This window comes from Gallinula chloropus (assembly GCF_964237585.1).
Source record: "Gallinula chloropus genome assembly, chromosome: 16".
Taxonomy (NCBI): Eukaryota; Metazoa; Chordata; class Aves; order Gruiformes; family Rallidae; genus Gallinula; species Gallinula chloropus.
This window is the reverse complement of record NC_140101.1, coordinates 3,576,625-3,591,799: the sequence shown is the minus strand read 5'-3', so window position 1 is coordinate 3,591,799 and position 15,175 is coordinate 3,576,625. Positions and strand designations below refer to the sequence as shown.

General features: G+C 51.8%; 1 protein-coding gene across 1 annotated transcript; it reads right to left on the bottom strand.

Annotated features, from left to right (window-relative positions):
* Positions 1 to 2,201: 2,201 nt before the first annotated feature.
* Positions 2,202 to 14,915, bottom strand: GATA5 (GATA binding protein 5). The gene is made up of 7 exons (XM_084271633.1): positions 14,872 to 14,915; positions 13,610 to 14,212; positions 11,314 to 11,480; positions 5,709 to 5,834; positions 4,804 to 4,891; positions 4,151 to 4,275; positions 2,202 to 3,137 (listed from the first exon to the last, which is right to left on the bottom strand). The coding sequence occupies exons 2-7, from the start codon at positions 14,127 to 14,129 to the stop codon at positions 2,982 to 2,984; spliced, it is 1,182 nt and encodes a 393-aa protein (XP_084127759.1). The 5' UTR covers positions 14,130 to 14,212; positions 14,872 to 14,915; the 3' UTR covers positions 2,202 to 2,981.
* Between the last annotated feature and the right edge of the window lie 260 nt (positions 14,916 to 15,175).

Genomic DNA, 15,175 nt, shown 5'->3' with positions numbered 1-15,175 from the left:
TGGGGTGGGACAGCAGGTGCTGTATAGGAAACCCATACCCTACAGGTTAACTGGGGACTCTGGTTCTCACAGACCTTGGGTATGAGTCCAATCTCCAGCTTTGCTGCCACACCAAGGGTTCAAACTCCTGGGGCTTAGCTAGGCTGTGCAACTGGGCGCCCAAGGCTGTAAGAGCAGCATTGGGGATGTAGCACAAGCTGGGAATACCCGGACTTTCCTCTGGTTTTTGTTCACGCCCAATGGGGCAAATGCTCCTCTTTGCTGTGTAATGAGAGGAGCAAAGGGATGTGTAGTCCCTAAGGAAGATCTTCAAAATAGCAAGTAATGGCTGGAAAGTCTGTGGGTCCCACTGGACATGGCTGCTGCAAGGCTGGGACCTCCACAGGGTGAGCTTCCCAGGGTGCTGGCTCCTCTGGTGATACAAGGACCAGGAGGAATGGAAGCCTCCCCTCTTCTGCCTCTCCTGTTAGGGCTGACCAGGAGGCAGAAGCCTGCAGGGACAACTCCTGCCTTGGGGACAGGAGCTGAAGGTTGGAAGATACCCCCAAGAAGTGAAAAAAAAAAAAAAAAGCTTTATGGATGATGCTGGTGCAGGGAGTGAGCAGGAAGGAAAAATTACATATGTCCTGGTTGTTTCACTTCTTGTCCCTCTGCCTTGTTTCGTCAGCCACCAGCCCCCGGAGCATCGCGACGCCCGGTCGACGGTTACCAACAGGCAATAAATAAAACCGCTGGAGCCACTGGTGTCAACATCTTGGCATTGTTTGGGTCTTCTTGTTTGCCTTTAAAATAACTCTCCCCCTCGGGGTCATGCAGATGGAAAAGCGAGGACCCCCTGCCATCGTCCCTAGAAATCATCCTGCCCCAACTTGTGTTGTGCTGTCGCCTTCTTTTTTTTGCCTACAAAGCTTGAGGACTGGGGAGCTGCCCAGGAGCATTACTCACACTATGCCCAGGGCTCCCCCTCCCTCCTGCCCACCCGTGTCACCTTGGTCTCTTGTGAGTTACCTGAGCCCAGGTCACATCCCCCGATTGCCAGAGGCACAGTGTGGGCAGGATTGGGGCCTGGTGTCACCCCGCCTGCCCCGTGCCGCTGGCTTATCTGCTGCACGGCTGTGCCTGGCTCTGCGCAGATGTTGGCAGAGCAGAGGGTGGCAAAACAAATGGTGGAGGCACGTGGATCCATGGTGACAGCCCAGCCATGCAAATGGGACGTGCCAGTGCCAGTGCCAATGCCAAGCCCGGGCATAGAGGGGTGCCCCTCTGTGACAGCCCCTGCCCCGGCACTGGAGCTTGGCATGATGCACACTGCAAATGAAGCTCTGGAGGCTCAAGAAATACTCCTCCAGTTTTCATCCATGGGCTTTGATATAGGAGTGGCTTGAACCCCTCTGTGCCCACACAGGGAGCAAGGACTGAGCTACGGCAGCACTGAAGGGTCCTGATGCTCCCCAGTTCCTGGAGCATCTCCTTTCCTCCAGAAAAGGTTGGATGGTGGAAACGATGTCGGATTCACTCTCCCTGATCATCTTTAGCCTGTTGTTTATAATAAAAATCAAGTGATCCATCTCTTCTGACAAGAGGAAGAGTTGCTCCAGGAAGCCCTGGACAGGTCAACTTCTATATTAAGGAACTATTACTTGACGGCTTCCTGGCCATAAATAGCCATCCAGCCAGGCTGGGGATTTTATTTAGAAATAACAAATAAAGCAGGCCATAGAAGTGACTTCGTGACCTTGCTCCCCCTGCATTTCCCACCCATCTCCCCAGCTCGGTATGGCCTTCTCCCCTGGATCTTGGGCACCCCCTTGCATCTTCCCAGCAGAGCAGATCTCCCCATCACCCACCTCTCCAGGGCAGCTCCGAGAAAGCCATAGAAATGTATGGTTGCCAGCTTTTGGAAGTGTGATGTGGATTTTTGCATCACTCATGATCTTTTGCTACAGCACAGCTCCAAGAAATGATTTTCTACTTGGCTTTCATTAAAATAATTAAAAAGGAATCTCTGCCTTGCATGGCTGAAAGCTGGAAAGCCTCCATTCAAAACATTCCCAAAACTGGATGCAAACAAATATACCTCCAACACATCCTTTATTTTTCAGCCACTCAAACCTTTCCCTTAACTTCTGGAGAAGTAACTTCTGATTTTTCTAGACCTCAGAACTGGCAATACCAAAACCCCTCAGGAAATACAAAAGAAACCCAGTGTTTCAGGATCCTTTTATTATCGGGAGGTTTTGACCATATTTTTTTTTTGTCGTGTGGTTTGCCTAAAATAATAATAATAATAAAAAATCTTTGTTGGGAGCTGGAAAGGGAAGAGCAGCGTGTTTATTTCGTGCATGACTCATCAGCTCAGTGTTGATACGTTAAACGCTTCAGAAGCTAACACTCTATAGAGATGATTGTTTTTAATATAAACCAGTAAATGTTTAAAACAACCCTTGCTTTTTCTTTCTTCTTTCCCCCCTCTTTTCTTCCTGTTGTGGCCAATAAAACATAAGGGAGGCCACAGAGTTTACATTTTAATAAAATTAAGTTATTTGGTGCCATGTTATTACAGTCTTTATTGGAAAGTGGAATAAATTGCACACAGAGGAGTCATAGGAGGGAGAAATCACTGCGAATAAACATAGATTCTGGGATGCATTTATTTGCTGGTTTCATCTCAAAGGAGGGAGGCTTTCCCCAAGCAAACGGAGGCAGCCCCGGGGTTCCAGCCTCAGGGAGGCAACCCTGGGTCACTCCAAATGAGGATGAGGTTTTTTGGGGAGCCGGTGCCACAGCAGGGCCATCCTGACCCCAGCCAGCCAGAATTTTCCATGCGTATCCTCCAAGAGAAACCTGTCCTGTGGCCGCGGCTCGACACCTCGCAGTCCCGAAGTGCTGGAGCAGCTCGTCCTCCTGTCCATCAGCCATTTATTTGCAGGGCCAGCCAAAAACGTTGGTCCTGAGGCTTTTTTGCTGGAGGTTGGGGGTTTCTAGGCAAGTGCCAGGGCACACCAGGAGTCCTGCCGGAGTGGCACGCTCAGCCCGGGCTGTGGAGCCATGGTGGTGGGGGAGAAGGTGTAGTCCTCAGGCTCGAATTTGAACTCGCCGTGGCCACCGGCCAGTGCTTCATCCGACTGGCTCTGAGCCTGGCCCAGGAAGGGAAGAAGAAAAGACTCATCAGAAAGCCTGTTATTAGCCAATGAGCAGCTCTGCCCCTTGTCATAACACAGTGGTAGGACCTGCATGGACTATGAATATGGTGGTTTATCCCCGATGCTACTGCTGCCCTTCAGAACAACCTGGAGCTGGACAGGAAGGGTGCTCCATCCCCAGCAAGCAAAAGGAACGAGCAAGGAGGAGGCATCCCAGGGCCTGTCTGCATTTATTTATTGACTAAACATGTCCAGTTTGGAGATCTCTTGGCACGTGTATAATTTTTAAGAGCACAGCAAAAATCAGATTTATCGGTTTCAGCCAAAAAAACCCCCATCTCACATATGGAACGGCTGGCGCTGTGCCAGGCACTTGGGTGCTGGAGCTGAACTTCCCCTCCACACATGCACAGCCAGCTCAGGGGGAGCTTAGGCCCAGCATGAAGATAGTGCTGGGTCACAGAATTTTGATGTGCATGTTGATTTATAGCCATTTTTTGACTCTGCTGATACAAAACAGCAACCCACCCCCAAGAACTCTTCAGGGCAGAAGTACAGCCTTGCAGACAGGGGGTTCTGACAGCATTACAGCTCTGTGAGCCCTGAACATGTCAGGGCAATAAAGAGCAGATAGCATAGCCCAGGGAGCCTTTTCTTGGGAGCTATGGATGTTTGTACCCTGGGTTGATCTGACCGCCTCTACAGGGTTGTAATTCCCAGGATTTCATGGCAGGAGAAGGGAATAAAACACAGCTCTGTGCCAAAGCCAGTTTGCCACCTCTGTGGCAGCAGGGCTTGAACCACTGCAAGATGGGAGAGCCAATGGGGAGCCAACAGGCTGGAGTCACTCCTGGTCCACAGCATCTTGGCTCACACTCCCCATTTTCCTCATTCTGAGGCAGCCCACAAGTGCAAAGAACTAATTGCTCAGCCGCATGAAGGTCCCTGGGCCAGCAGGTACTGAGGTGTGTGGAGTATCCACCTGGCTGTGAGTCCCTGTGCCTTACCTGGGACGCTGGCACGATGGTTTGTCCAGGATACTGCGAGGTCGTGCTGGGCTCTGACTTTAAAGTGACCGTGCTGTCTGAGTTCGTAATGGAAGAAGGGGAGTTAGTGGCCGAAGTTGTAGACCCTGGAAGGCAATCAAAACAGGATGGTGAAGAAACCTAGGTGCAAATCTGCTCTTAAAGAAAATTATGTTTTAATGGGTACTGGTAACTCTCCTGTTATCATTCTCCACTGCATCACCACCAGAGCAAGGCTTTGCATTTGGCTGCCAATATGCTGATGGAGGAGGAGAAGAACCCTTTCACAGCTTGACAATGCTAATCCCAGTAGAGGCCAGGGAGGCAAATATTGAAGGCATCATGGTACCTTCCCCTCTACCCTTAACCACACCATTCCCAACCCAGTTTTTCCCCACTACCCAGGTGTCCACAGAGCTGAGAAACCTTGTGGGAACAGGACAGCAGTGAGATTCCCCACCCAGCATCCTCCTTCCACATGAGGGCTAGGCATAAACACAGGCCCTACATCTAAAGCAATTATTGGGGGGTGGGGAATCACACTATTATTTCTTAATTATCATCATTTCCAGCAGAAGACATGTTGAGGTGAGTTGTGCTCTGAGCCCCCAGGGTAGATCATAGCAGCACCGTACCTGTTGAGGTTTTGCCTTTGGTGATGTTTTTAGGCTTCCTTTTCCTTGTCTGGATGCTTTCCTTTTTCATGGCCAGAGGTCGTGGTACCTTGACATTCATGAAGTTTGGAATCATTAATACTGCATTTCACTTAGCTCCTTCCCACATCCATGCTGCTCTCCTATTTACGTGCTGTAGCTAATGCAATGCACCTAAAGTCCTTGTCCTTCACAAAGTGCTATTTTTCTCCACAACAGGCCTTGGCTGGAAGATGTGTAAGGCTAACAGCTAAGGCTTTCCCACAAATTTTGTTTTTTCCTTTATTTCCTATTTTCCTTTTCCTGATTTATTAGTGACCTTTATGACAGGGCCCTATTAAATTACACTGACAGACTGAGAGCCTGCGTGGCTTGGAGGGAACGGTCATGGCATAAAGAGACTTTAACCTTTATGGCAGAAGTCTGAAGAGGCCTGCATGGAGGGATGGAGTCCCCTCTTTTGCCTGATGGATATGTTACCAACAGTTTCCATCCTCTGGCCTCCTAAGCATCCTTCACACATTGTTACCACATCCAAAACAACTATGCTCCTTGTCTCCAGTCTGGGCTTGGGGAGCTTCAGTCTCCAGATACTGGATGCTGGTAAGCTTTTGTATTGGGGAATAATTTGGCAAACAACCTAATTAAGAGCCAACCAGTGCCAGAAAGCTCTCCTCTATGCAGGTGCATCCTACAAGTGTCCCAATACCCCCTTAGCCTTATACTGGAGAACCTCAGTAGACTGAGCTTTTAACTGTTTGAGGAGTCTGGGTTACAGCTCTTCTAGTCCAGTCTGGAGACTGGCCCCCCCAGACCTGATAACCTGGACCCACTGGGCAGTGATCCCAGTACCTAACAGGTCCCCCCAGCACGGATGCAGTCCTCACCCCATGGAGCTTCATGTACAACCCACAGGCGTTGCAGACAGGCTCTCCTTCGGCGTTCCTTCTCCAGAGGGTGGTGTTGGTTGTGTGGCAGTTAGTGCAACATAGGCCAGCACGTCTAGATGAAGACTTAAAAACAAGCAAACAAACACATGAATGCCCACGTAGGAATAATGAATTGGGAAGTTCCCTTTCATATAAAAATAAAACCTCCAATTGCAACAATTTCCTGGAAAATGTGCAGCCCACACAACAGCCAAATCAGATCAAGGGAATTACATTCAAATTAGATCACACTAATTTACAGGTGCTTTTTCTTCTTATGGAGCTTGGTAAACTGGGCAAATATCTTTGTATCTCATTTCACAAACTTCCAATAAATCTCTTGGAAGTGATCAGGACTCAGAGCACAGAAAACTTTCCTCCAAGAGACCCACTCAGATGGAGAAAGAGATGGAAAATGCCAGCCAGGCTTTAAGTACACAAAGAAAACTCCCCATGCTTTAGGCAAAGCCTTCTGCTGTTTTTCTGCACTCAGAACTACCACTAAAGTTAGCAACATCCCAATTAATCTCTGGTATAAGACAACTGGAATCAATTGGCTGAACAGAGCAGAACCAAGCCGAACTGGCCCGTGATGGGACCAGGGCAGTTCTTCTTTGCACGTCTCACAGATAATCTGTTCTCTTACAAGCTGCAGAAACACCGTGCAAACAGTAATTAATGACATATTTTGTGAGTGCAGTGATTGCTGGCTCCGAAATGTTAATCCTTCCAAATAGAGTAGGAAAATCTTCTGGCAGAAGCAGCAAACTCATTCCTGAACAACTGTAGCCCAAGCTCCTGGAAAATCCACAAGTCTCTATATACAGACTTGCCAGCTCACTAGGCATCTGGTTTGAAAGTTTCTTAAAGCCAGGTGTTGAAATTGAAGACTTCACTAAGTATAAGATACCAGTGGTATCACAGGCTCTGCACGTTCAGGTGTTTGAACATGCTCTTCAGCCTTGAGAAAAATGGCTCTGATTCCTCTCAAAGGCAGACGATAGGTGATGCAGGCAATAAAGAACTCCCTGTTTGTTTATTTTTCCATTATTACTTGGTATTATGACTGAGCAATATGACGAACGAGGTGAGAAGAGCAGGACTAAAAATGAAATGTTTTTACAAGGTCAGCAGTCAAATAAAGATCCGTTTTGAGTTTCAAGAGCCACGAGTGACATGCCCAAGCTTTGATTCCCTCGTTGCTCAGCAAAGAGGTCTCAGGAACTATTTGCAAATAACGACATTGCTTTTGGAAATGATTTAGCTCTCAAGAAAGAGCGAGGCAAAAATAATAACGCACCAAGGCGTGAGTTGACAAGCCTGGCACAGAGGAGGGGGCAGAAATCCTTGTCCCTGGTATCAGGCATAGAGTCACGGCAAGATCCTGGAGCAGCTATGGAGCTTCCTTAAGGCTGTGCCGTTCATCCCCGCAATGAGGAGGGACCTCAGCCCTGATGGGTGCAAAGGCCCTGAGGTCTAGGTTCTGCCACGGGTGCGGCGGGGAATTTGGAGGCACTCAGCCTTGGGGTAACCGTGCCTGGCGCGGGCTGGTGAGATCTGTCATCACCTGTGGATGGAGGAGGGACAACACAAAGGCCTTTGGAAAGCCCCGAGATTTCTGGGCCACTGCAGGCCCCTGGGAGGGAGGGACATGCTGTCCCTATTTCACACAATGCTTTGCCTGCGGCTTGCGGATGAGGTGGCAACGAAACCCATGGCTCTGCTGGCCCAGGGGCAACACCAACCCTGCTTGAGCCTCGTGGGATCTCTGCTGAGGCAGTGGCCAGTGCCTCCGTTTGCATCTCCTGCACACCGCTGTGCAGGCTGCCTCCTCCTCCTCCCAGTGCCAGGGAGAGCAGGAACCATCCTCCACAGCCAAATATTACAATTTAAACCCCAGAAACCCTGCGAGAACCTGGCCCTGCACTGCAACCTGCCAGCTTAGCAAGGAAGAGCCAGTCAAGGCTACTGTTGCTCGCTGAAGGACGAGGGTACAATATGTTATTGCTGGTTTCCCAGCAGTTCCCTTAAAAGAAAATGCATTTCTGCCTGCCTCCACCTGGCTGCCTTTGTACCGTTCTGACCTTGTCTAGGAAGTTGTTGACTTCAACATTGTGCTCCAGTGTTTATTTATACAAATGCAGCATACACGCCAAACAAAAACTCTTCATGAGCTGGGCTTGACAGCCAAGTGCTGCTGATAAGCTCAAGGAATGGTGAGTTGGTGCCTATGGAATCAACTGTGTATGAATGCTGCTTTTGGAGAGCCCAAAAAATGGAAAGCCAGCAGGGCAGGTGCCTCCAAGGGAGCTGAAAGCCATCAGAGATTTTGCTTCACCTCCTTTCCAAAGGTGGAAAAGAAAACACGGGAGTTCACGTGGAAAACAAAACCAGCCTCTGAAATCTCAGATTCAATCCGTGCTTCTCCATCCCCCATGCCAGCAGGGCAGAGGGGATGTGGTGTCAGTAGGAAAGAGGTTGCCTGAAAACATGCTGAGATACACGAGCTCAGCTCCTGCAAGCAGGCAGATCTGATGCTCAGAGCCCAGTGCAGCAGCATTGTCTGAGGTTTGCCTTTGTCACCATGACTCTGGGCAAACCTGCACTCAGATAGGAAGGGAGGTGCAGGAACTGGTGGCCAGGAGAAAGCCAAGGCACAAACTGTGAATGCTGCACAGCTCTAGGGTCTTACCACGGTTGCTCTGCCACTGTAACCAGTCCCATCCCCACTTGCCCCAACCCCACCATGCATTGCAAACTGTGAAAAAGGACAGGCTGAAAAAAATATGGCCCAAGCCAAGCCAGGAGAACTCAGCTCCAGGTTAGTCCTTCAACTTGGGATGGTCTGGGAGCTGCTGAGCACAGGATAGCAGCTGCATCTGCCCCTTCTGCTCTAAACACAAGGGAACTGCATGTGCAAGAGTGCTCCAGTGGCTGCTCCTGGGTGATTCGACTTTTAAGACTGGACCTACAGTATCACCTTACAAAATGTGCCAGAAAACTTTGTCTAGAAAAAACCCTGCCTAAAATAAAGTGCTGCTCCCACCCTGCTCTAAGATAAATCCTTTCTGCTTGAGAGCCACAGTGGTTTGAATCCAGACACAGTCTGTAGCAAAGCAGCTGTCCATGCTGTGGAGATGATGCCGCCCTGATCTCCAAAATAAAAAAGAAACAAAAAACTAACTGGAAACTTCATTACTACTGCTCATCCTCTCCCACACACAAGCAGGCTGAGCCCTACCAAGCTGCAGGACATCGTGCCCGTGGTATTACCAGGGCCACGTTGCCTTCTCCAGGGCTTTCTGCAGCACGTTGCTTTGTGAAAGCAGGAGTCAGAATAACTCCCAGCGCGGCATCTACTTACAGAACAAAGGTCGTAACGTAAAAGACAGAAGCAGCCATATTTCCTCCCTCTGTGTTTCACCACATTGTGAAACAGCCCATTTCGTCGCTCCTTGAGCGATGGTGTGTCACTGTGTTCCCCACTTCGCTCCCACCCAGCCCGTGCTGGGTGAGGTTGTGAACAAGGAAGACATTCCCCACCATGGGAATCGTTTGGGGAAAGAAACATCTCAAGCCACAGGGCTGCAGGTCGCTCCTGCGGTGGTGGATTCGCACAGTACGCCTGGCAGCCTCCTGCCCATCATCAGTGGATCCCCCTTCCTTCAACGGGGGAGAACTTGTTGCAACATGACATTTCAAACCCTTGGGAAAATCCAAGATTTTGAAATGTTTCATGCCAAACTCCAGATGGAAAGTCAAAACTACAGTCCCTTTTCTAACTCGTGAAACACAAAGGTATTTGAACCTTACTGAAATATTTCCCCTGGATAAAAATCAGCTCTTTCCTTTGGGCTTTATCAATAATGTATCGATAGCCAAAATAATAATTAAAAACAAGGTTGGAAGTGCTTTGAGAATTCCAGGCAGGATTTGTTCATCCCTGGGAAACGGTCTTAGTTCTGTGAAGCAACTTTCTCCACTGGAAAACGGTCGCTGAAAAATGCCGTACGGGGCTGTGCCAGCAAGGCCAGGGGAGCAGGCAGGGAGCACGGGGTCTCTGAGCACTGCCAGCACCATGCAGGAAGGGGGAAGGCAACGCAAGGCTGTCTCCCTTCCCATGCACCGAAATAAAATGCTGAATAACAAGAATTAGAGTAATTTTTTAGGGGGGAAAGCTATGGAAAAAAAACCCAACCCAAACAAAAAAAAAACCAAAAACCAAGTGGAAATTCATCCAGCATCGTGTTTTGATGGAAGCCCAAAATTCAGAGTCGGGTTTAAACTGGTTTGCACCCATCTCTCAACACACGTTCCATATTTGCTCTGAAGAAATCAGCAGCGTAATTAAGATCTGCGGCACGGCAGTGACCAGAGCCCGCTGCTGGGCTGCAGGTTTAATCATATTGAGTTAAAGGAGAAAAGGAGGGCTTCAGTGAAACGGGCAAATTCGGTTGGATAATGCAAAAAATTTTCATCGAAATGCCTTGATTTTAATATTTTATATATGTATATAAAAAAGAGGGTGATTTTCCATCGAGCTGCTGCTCATTTCACTTTGCAAATGCAGAGGCATATTAATGCGATGGAAATCAGAATGAAACATCTTGTTCAATCCCAATTTTTTCTTTTTTCTTTTTTCTAATATGATTTTTTTCCACACAAACTTTTCACCGTTGGGTTGTTGCTAGGAATTTCTTTTGCAATGCAAAAAACCTATCTGCTGGAATACACCCTGAATGAAAGCAAAAGGAGTTCCCAGCTGTTCCCCAACACGGCTTCAACAAACATCCTGTTTGTAACGACGGCTTCTGATGACAGGCTCTGAAACCAAAACTGTTACCACCAAATTTAAACATCCCAAAACGACTCTACAGAAAGAAACGAGCCGCCTTTCCTCTCTCACGATGGGATCCCAATTGGACAAAGCCCAATAGTGCTTTAACCTGCAGAGAAACTGACAATTACCAAACCCTAAATTTTCCTCTTAGGTGGGTTGGTAAAGGCAGTGGGGATAACTGGACCCCTTCCTGCTTGCATCACGAGTGGCCTCAAACCTGCCTGGACCAGCTCGGGATCAGTCCTGTCTCCTTCAACTGCCCTGCCTAGACCGTGCGTGTCTGCGTGAAGAACTAGGAAATAATAATTACCATTATAGAACAAAAAGCAACGTGCCCACTGTAGGAATGGAGCCGTCTGAAGTCCACAGAGCCCCAAAATGCAGGCAAGGCTGATCAGCCCCAACTTGGCTGCAGTGCAGCCCCTCCGTGCAGCCCTGGGACCCCTCCGGTCCCTGCTGCCCCATCTCCACGCTGCCCACCAGCCATGCTGGGGCAGCAATTCCTGCGGCTTCGCTCTGCTTCTCCTGACCTGAGCCAGCTCTGCTCCACAACAAAGGGCTCCTGCCAGTGCTGATGGCATTTTATTTGTGGAAGGACAAACAGGCCCTAACACAAGTAGAGACCCCAACAGTGTGGGCAACCTCCCAGCTCCTGCCCTCCAGCCAATCCCCACCACCCCCGCGGATGGAGCAGGGGATCCCTGCAGGTTTTCCCCTTCTTACCAGCCTTTTCTGTGGCTTGAGCGGCCGGTTGATGCCATTCATTTTGTGGTAGAGCCCGCAGGCGTTGCACAGGTAGTGCCCGGTGCCGTCCTTCCTCCAGAGCGGCGTGGACATGGCCCCGCAGTTCACGCACTCTCGGCCGTCCCCAGGGAACTCCTCCAGGTACTCTGGAAGAAACACCCAAAGTGTGCGGGTCAGGAGCCATCCCCACCACACAAGACACACCCGGGATCAGGCTGCCCATGGGGACGCTGTAGGAGAGGGTCCCTAACGCTCTGTGCTCCTCTGGAAGGGACAATCCCTGCCCGGTGGGAATTTACCTCCACGCTGCAAAGTGTGGAAAAACCCCTTTTATTCCCTCTATATCTGAATCTTTTCATATTTTTGCTCAAAACCAGAATATCTGAAAGATCCCTGAGTGCGGCTGGGGTGCCCCTGGGACGGGAACGAGCAGGGACCCCATCAGCGGGGGACTATCCCTGCACCGGGTGCAACCCGGGCTGCAAAAATAAGGCGGGGGGGGGGGGGGGGGGGGGGAGGGGAACGGGTAAAAAGGGGTATTTTTCTGATTTCCATCAAGACGTGTTGGTCGCTGGCCGGTGGGAACGGCCCGGCCGGGGAAGGGCTCCGGGCTGCCCGTGGAACACCGCCGAGCTCTGGCTCCGCTCACCCCGAGCCGACAGCGCCCGGGACTCCCCGGGAGTGCATCGCCGGCAGCCCGACCCCCCAGACTCCTGCTAGCGAGGCTCTTCCTCACTTTTCTTCCCCGAAAGCTCAGGGAAAAAGCAGCGGAGCGGCAGCAGGAGTCGAGTTCTGCCTCAAGAGCGGCTCCACGGAGAACGGGCAGCGCGGAGAGAAACCCGGAGACCCCGCGGCTGAGAGTCGGTCTCTTTCCTCCTGCCTCTTTCTCTCTCTCTTTTCTTTTTTTTTTTTAATAATTTCCTCCGCCTGGAGTGTTATTTTCTTCCGAAGAAAAATACGCTTTTACTTTGTTTCATCTTCGATCGTATTAAAAAAAAAAAGATCCAACGGGGGAAAAAAGGGAAAAAAAGAACAAAAATTAAAAAAGGGGAAGATGGAAAAATAAAAAATTGGTGTAAATTTTTTTTTAAAAAGGAAACAAGTTGCAATACTTCATTAAATTAATAAAAGAGAATAGTTTACGCTACTTAAGAGCGGTTTACACTATTCAAGGGGGAAAATAAACGGCGGAGAGGACGGCGGCACTATTCCGGATCCCAAACCACCAAATCCAAAGCGCAGAAGAGATTTCTGCACCATCACCTACCTCCCTCGGCAGAACCGGGGCGATCCCTTCCCGCACAACGCAACGGGTTTTCCCAGACAAAGAGAAAATCTTGGAAAGAAACCGCTCCCGAGCAGCTCCGGCGTGAGAGGAAAAGCCGAGTTTGGGGGGAGTGAGGGGGGACGGGGGGGGAGCGGTCAGCTCGGTGGGGAAGGGGGGCTGCTTCCCCGGTTTGACTTTGTTCTTGGGGGAAAGATAAGATAATTCGGTTCACCGCAGTAAAGATGATAACGCGGCTGAGATCTTGAAGTGGCTTTTAAAGGACTTTGCAAACCCCCGCTGGAGGAGGGTGGTGATATCCCCCCGGGGTTATAAACCCTGCGCTGCGCACGGAGAGAGCCCTTTTCAATCAAGCCCCAAACTTTATTTGCTCGGGGTCTTGGTTGAAAAAGGACTCTCCGGTGTGGATGCCAACGAATTGAAGTGTGGGGGGGTCATTGTTCAACGCCTGAGTGCGTTTCAGTGTCCCTCCAAAGGCCGCAGAGCAATGCAGCTGCGGACCTGTTTGGGGAAAGGCGAATTAGGAGCCCGAGAGTCTGTTCAGATATAAACTAATTTACCACAATAACTTACTTAAAAGGGAGGGAGCTATAAATCTGCCCCGCTAATTTAAACACAAGGGTAAGTATTGAAGCACAGGCACAAAGTCGATATTGTGGGAAGGAGATATCGGGGGTGGGGGGTGGGGAAGGGGTTGAACGGCCTCCGCTCCTCTGTCCTGCGGGGGAATTGCTCTCCTTTGAAACGTGTTCTTTGCCCTTCGTGTCACTTACACAACCCCACCTCTGTCTAGGGTCAGCCAGGCACGCACACCCGGTACCCGGACCATCTCTCCATCCCTGGATAAAGTCACCCCCTCATTTCCCGTCGGGGATGGCAGCTCACCCCGGGGCCAGGCCACCGACACGCCGGGGAAACGGGGATTGCTCCGACCCGGCGCTGGGCCGGGAAACCGCCCCGAAGCGATGGTGAGGGGCGACGGCGACCTACCGAAGGTGGACCTGCGGCCGGGTAAAGCCGCCTGCCTCGTCTGCAGGCTGTGCAGCACGCTGCTCTCAAAGTGTCCGGCCGTCCAGGAAGGCGGTATCTCGGGGGTCACGTAGGCGGGGTAGGGGCTGGAGTAGGACCCGTTAACGGAGCGCACCAAGGCGTTGCCGTACTGCTCCCGGCCCCCGCCGCCCAGCAGCAGGGGCCCCTGGTAGGCGCCGTCGCGGCCCGGGGGGCTGCTGCCCGGGGGGCTGTGGGAGTAGGAAAAGCCCGACGGCGGGTGGGGGCTGCCGGCGTTGAAAGCTGCGGCCTCGCCGCTGCTCTGCCCCCAGCCCGGGGGGTTGCCGAGGTGGCTCTGGTGCGGCTCGCAGCCTTGCAGGTAGGGCAGCGTCTGGAGGACGGAGGGTACCCGGGTGGTGGGCACGTAGACGGGCGAGCCGGCCGACGAGTGGAGGAAGTTGCTGGAGTCGTGGGAATAAGCCGACTGGCCATGGTTGGGGGCGAGAGCCAGACCCTGATACATGTTCCGTCCTCGGCGGCGGCGGCGGCTGCTCAGGGCCCGGCCGGCTGCGCCCCGACGTTTCCGAGGGGCTCACTCAGAAGAACCTGGGGGGAGGAAAAGCCGAGAACGGCCGGCTGAGACCTCGACAGACCCCGGCCCGGGGCCCTTCGCACCCGCTGGCATTTCCCAAGCGAAAGCACCTCATCCCTGCCTCAAGCAAGGGCTAAAATTTACAATTACACTTTTTTTCCCTCCAAACTTTCCTCTGGTCAGCACGTCCCGAGGGGGAAACCCGGCGCCGGGCCGAGAGCAGCGGTCGAGCCACGGCGAGAAACAACCTCCGTGCAACGGGCAGCGGCTCCCACCCGCGACCCACCGGCACCTTCCTACCGTCCCTCCGCCCGCCTGGGTAACTCCAAGGGGCCGAAAAAATCCAACTTTTTTTTTTTTCTTTTTCCAGAAGTATTTCCCTCTTTTTAAATATATTTTTCCCTCTAGCCCAGGCCTAGAGCGCTCCTCGGCCTTGCCGCGGGGGAAGCGGCCGGCCGGGAGCCAGGTCCCGGCTGCTCTGGGCAGCGGCTCCGGACCGGTGGCATCGCCGGTGTCCCACATCCACCGGCGCTGCCAGTTTCTTGTTAAAAAACAAAATAACCGTAAGGCAGGCCTCCCCGTGCGGATGGGGTGCTCAAGCCACGGAGCACCGCAAGAGCATCCCGCCCCCCCGACCCCCCTCCCGGGCCGCTCCTCCCGCACAGGTACTCACATGGCAGCGGACCGGGAGCGGAGCCGGGCATGGCCGGGTGGGCATGAAGCTGCTCTCAGACCATCCAGGGAAATCCCAGGAAAATAACAGTAATAATAAAAATAATAATAGAATAAAGCTTTACGGGGGAGGGAGGAGAAAAAAACCCACAACTAGGACCCCCTGGCAGAGAGGGGCTGCCCTCCCCCGGTCCCTCCCTTCTCGCCGCCGCCGACTCCCGTGGGTGCGTCCCTGGCTGCGCCCGGCGGGGAAGTGGCGGCGGCAGAGGCGGCGGAGGCTCTTTACGGCGGGCCCCGGTGCGGCC

Coding starts and splice junctions, on each gene's coding strand:
- GATA5 (XM_084271633.1), bottom strand. CDS start 14,129: ATGTATCAGGGTCTGGCTCTCGCCCCCAACCATGGCCAGTCGGCTTAT. Junction 11,481..13,609: donor CGGCCGCAGGTCCACCTTCG/GTAGGTCGCCGT, acceptor TGTTTCTTCCAG/AGTACCTGGAGGAGTTCCCT. Junction 3,138..4,150: donor CCATCGTGCCAGCGTCCCAG/GTAAGGCACAGG, acceptor TTCCTGGGCCAG/GCTCAGAGCCAGTCGGATGA.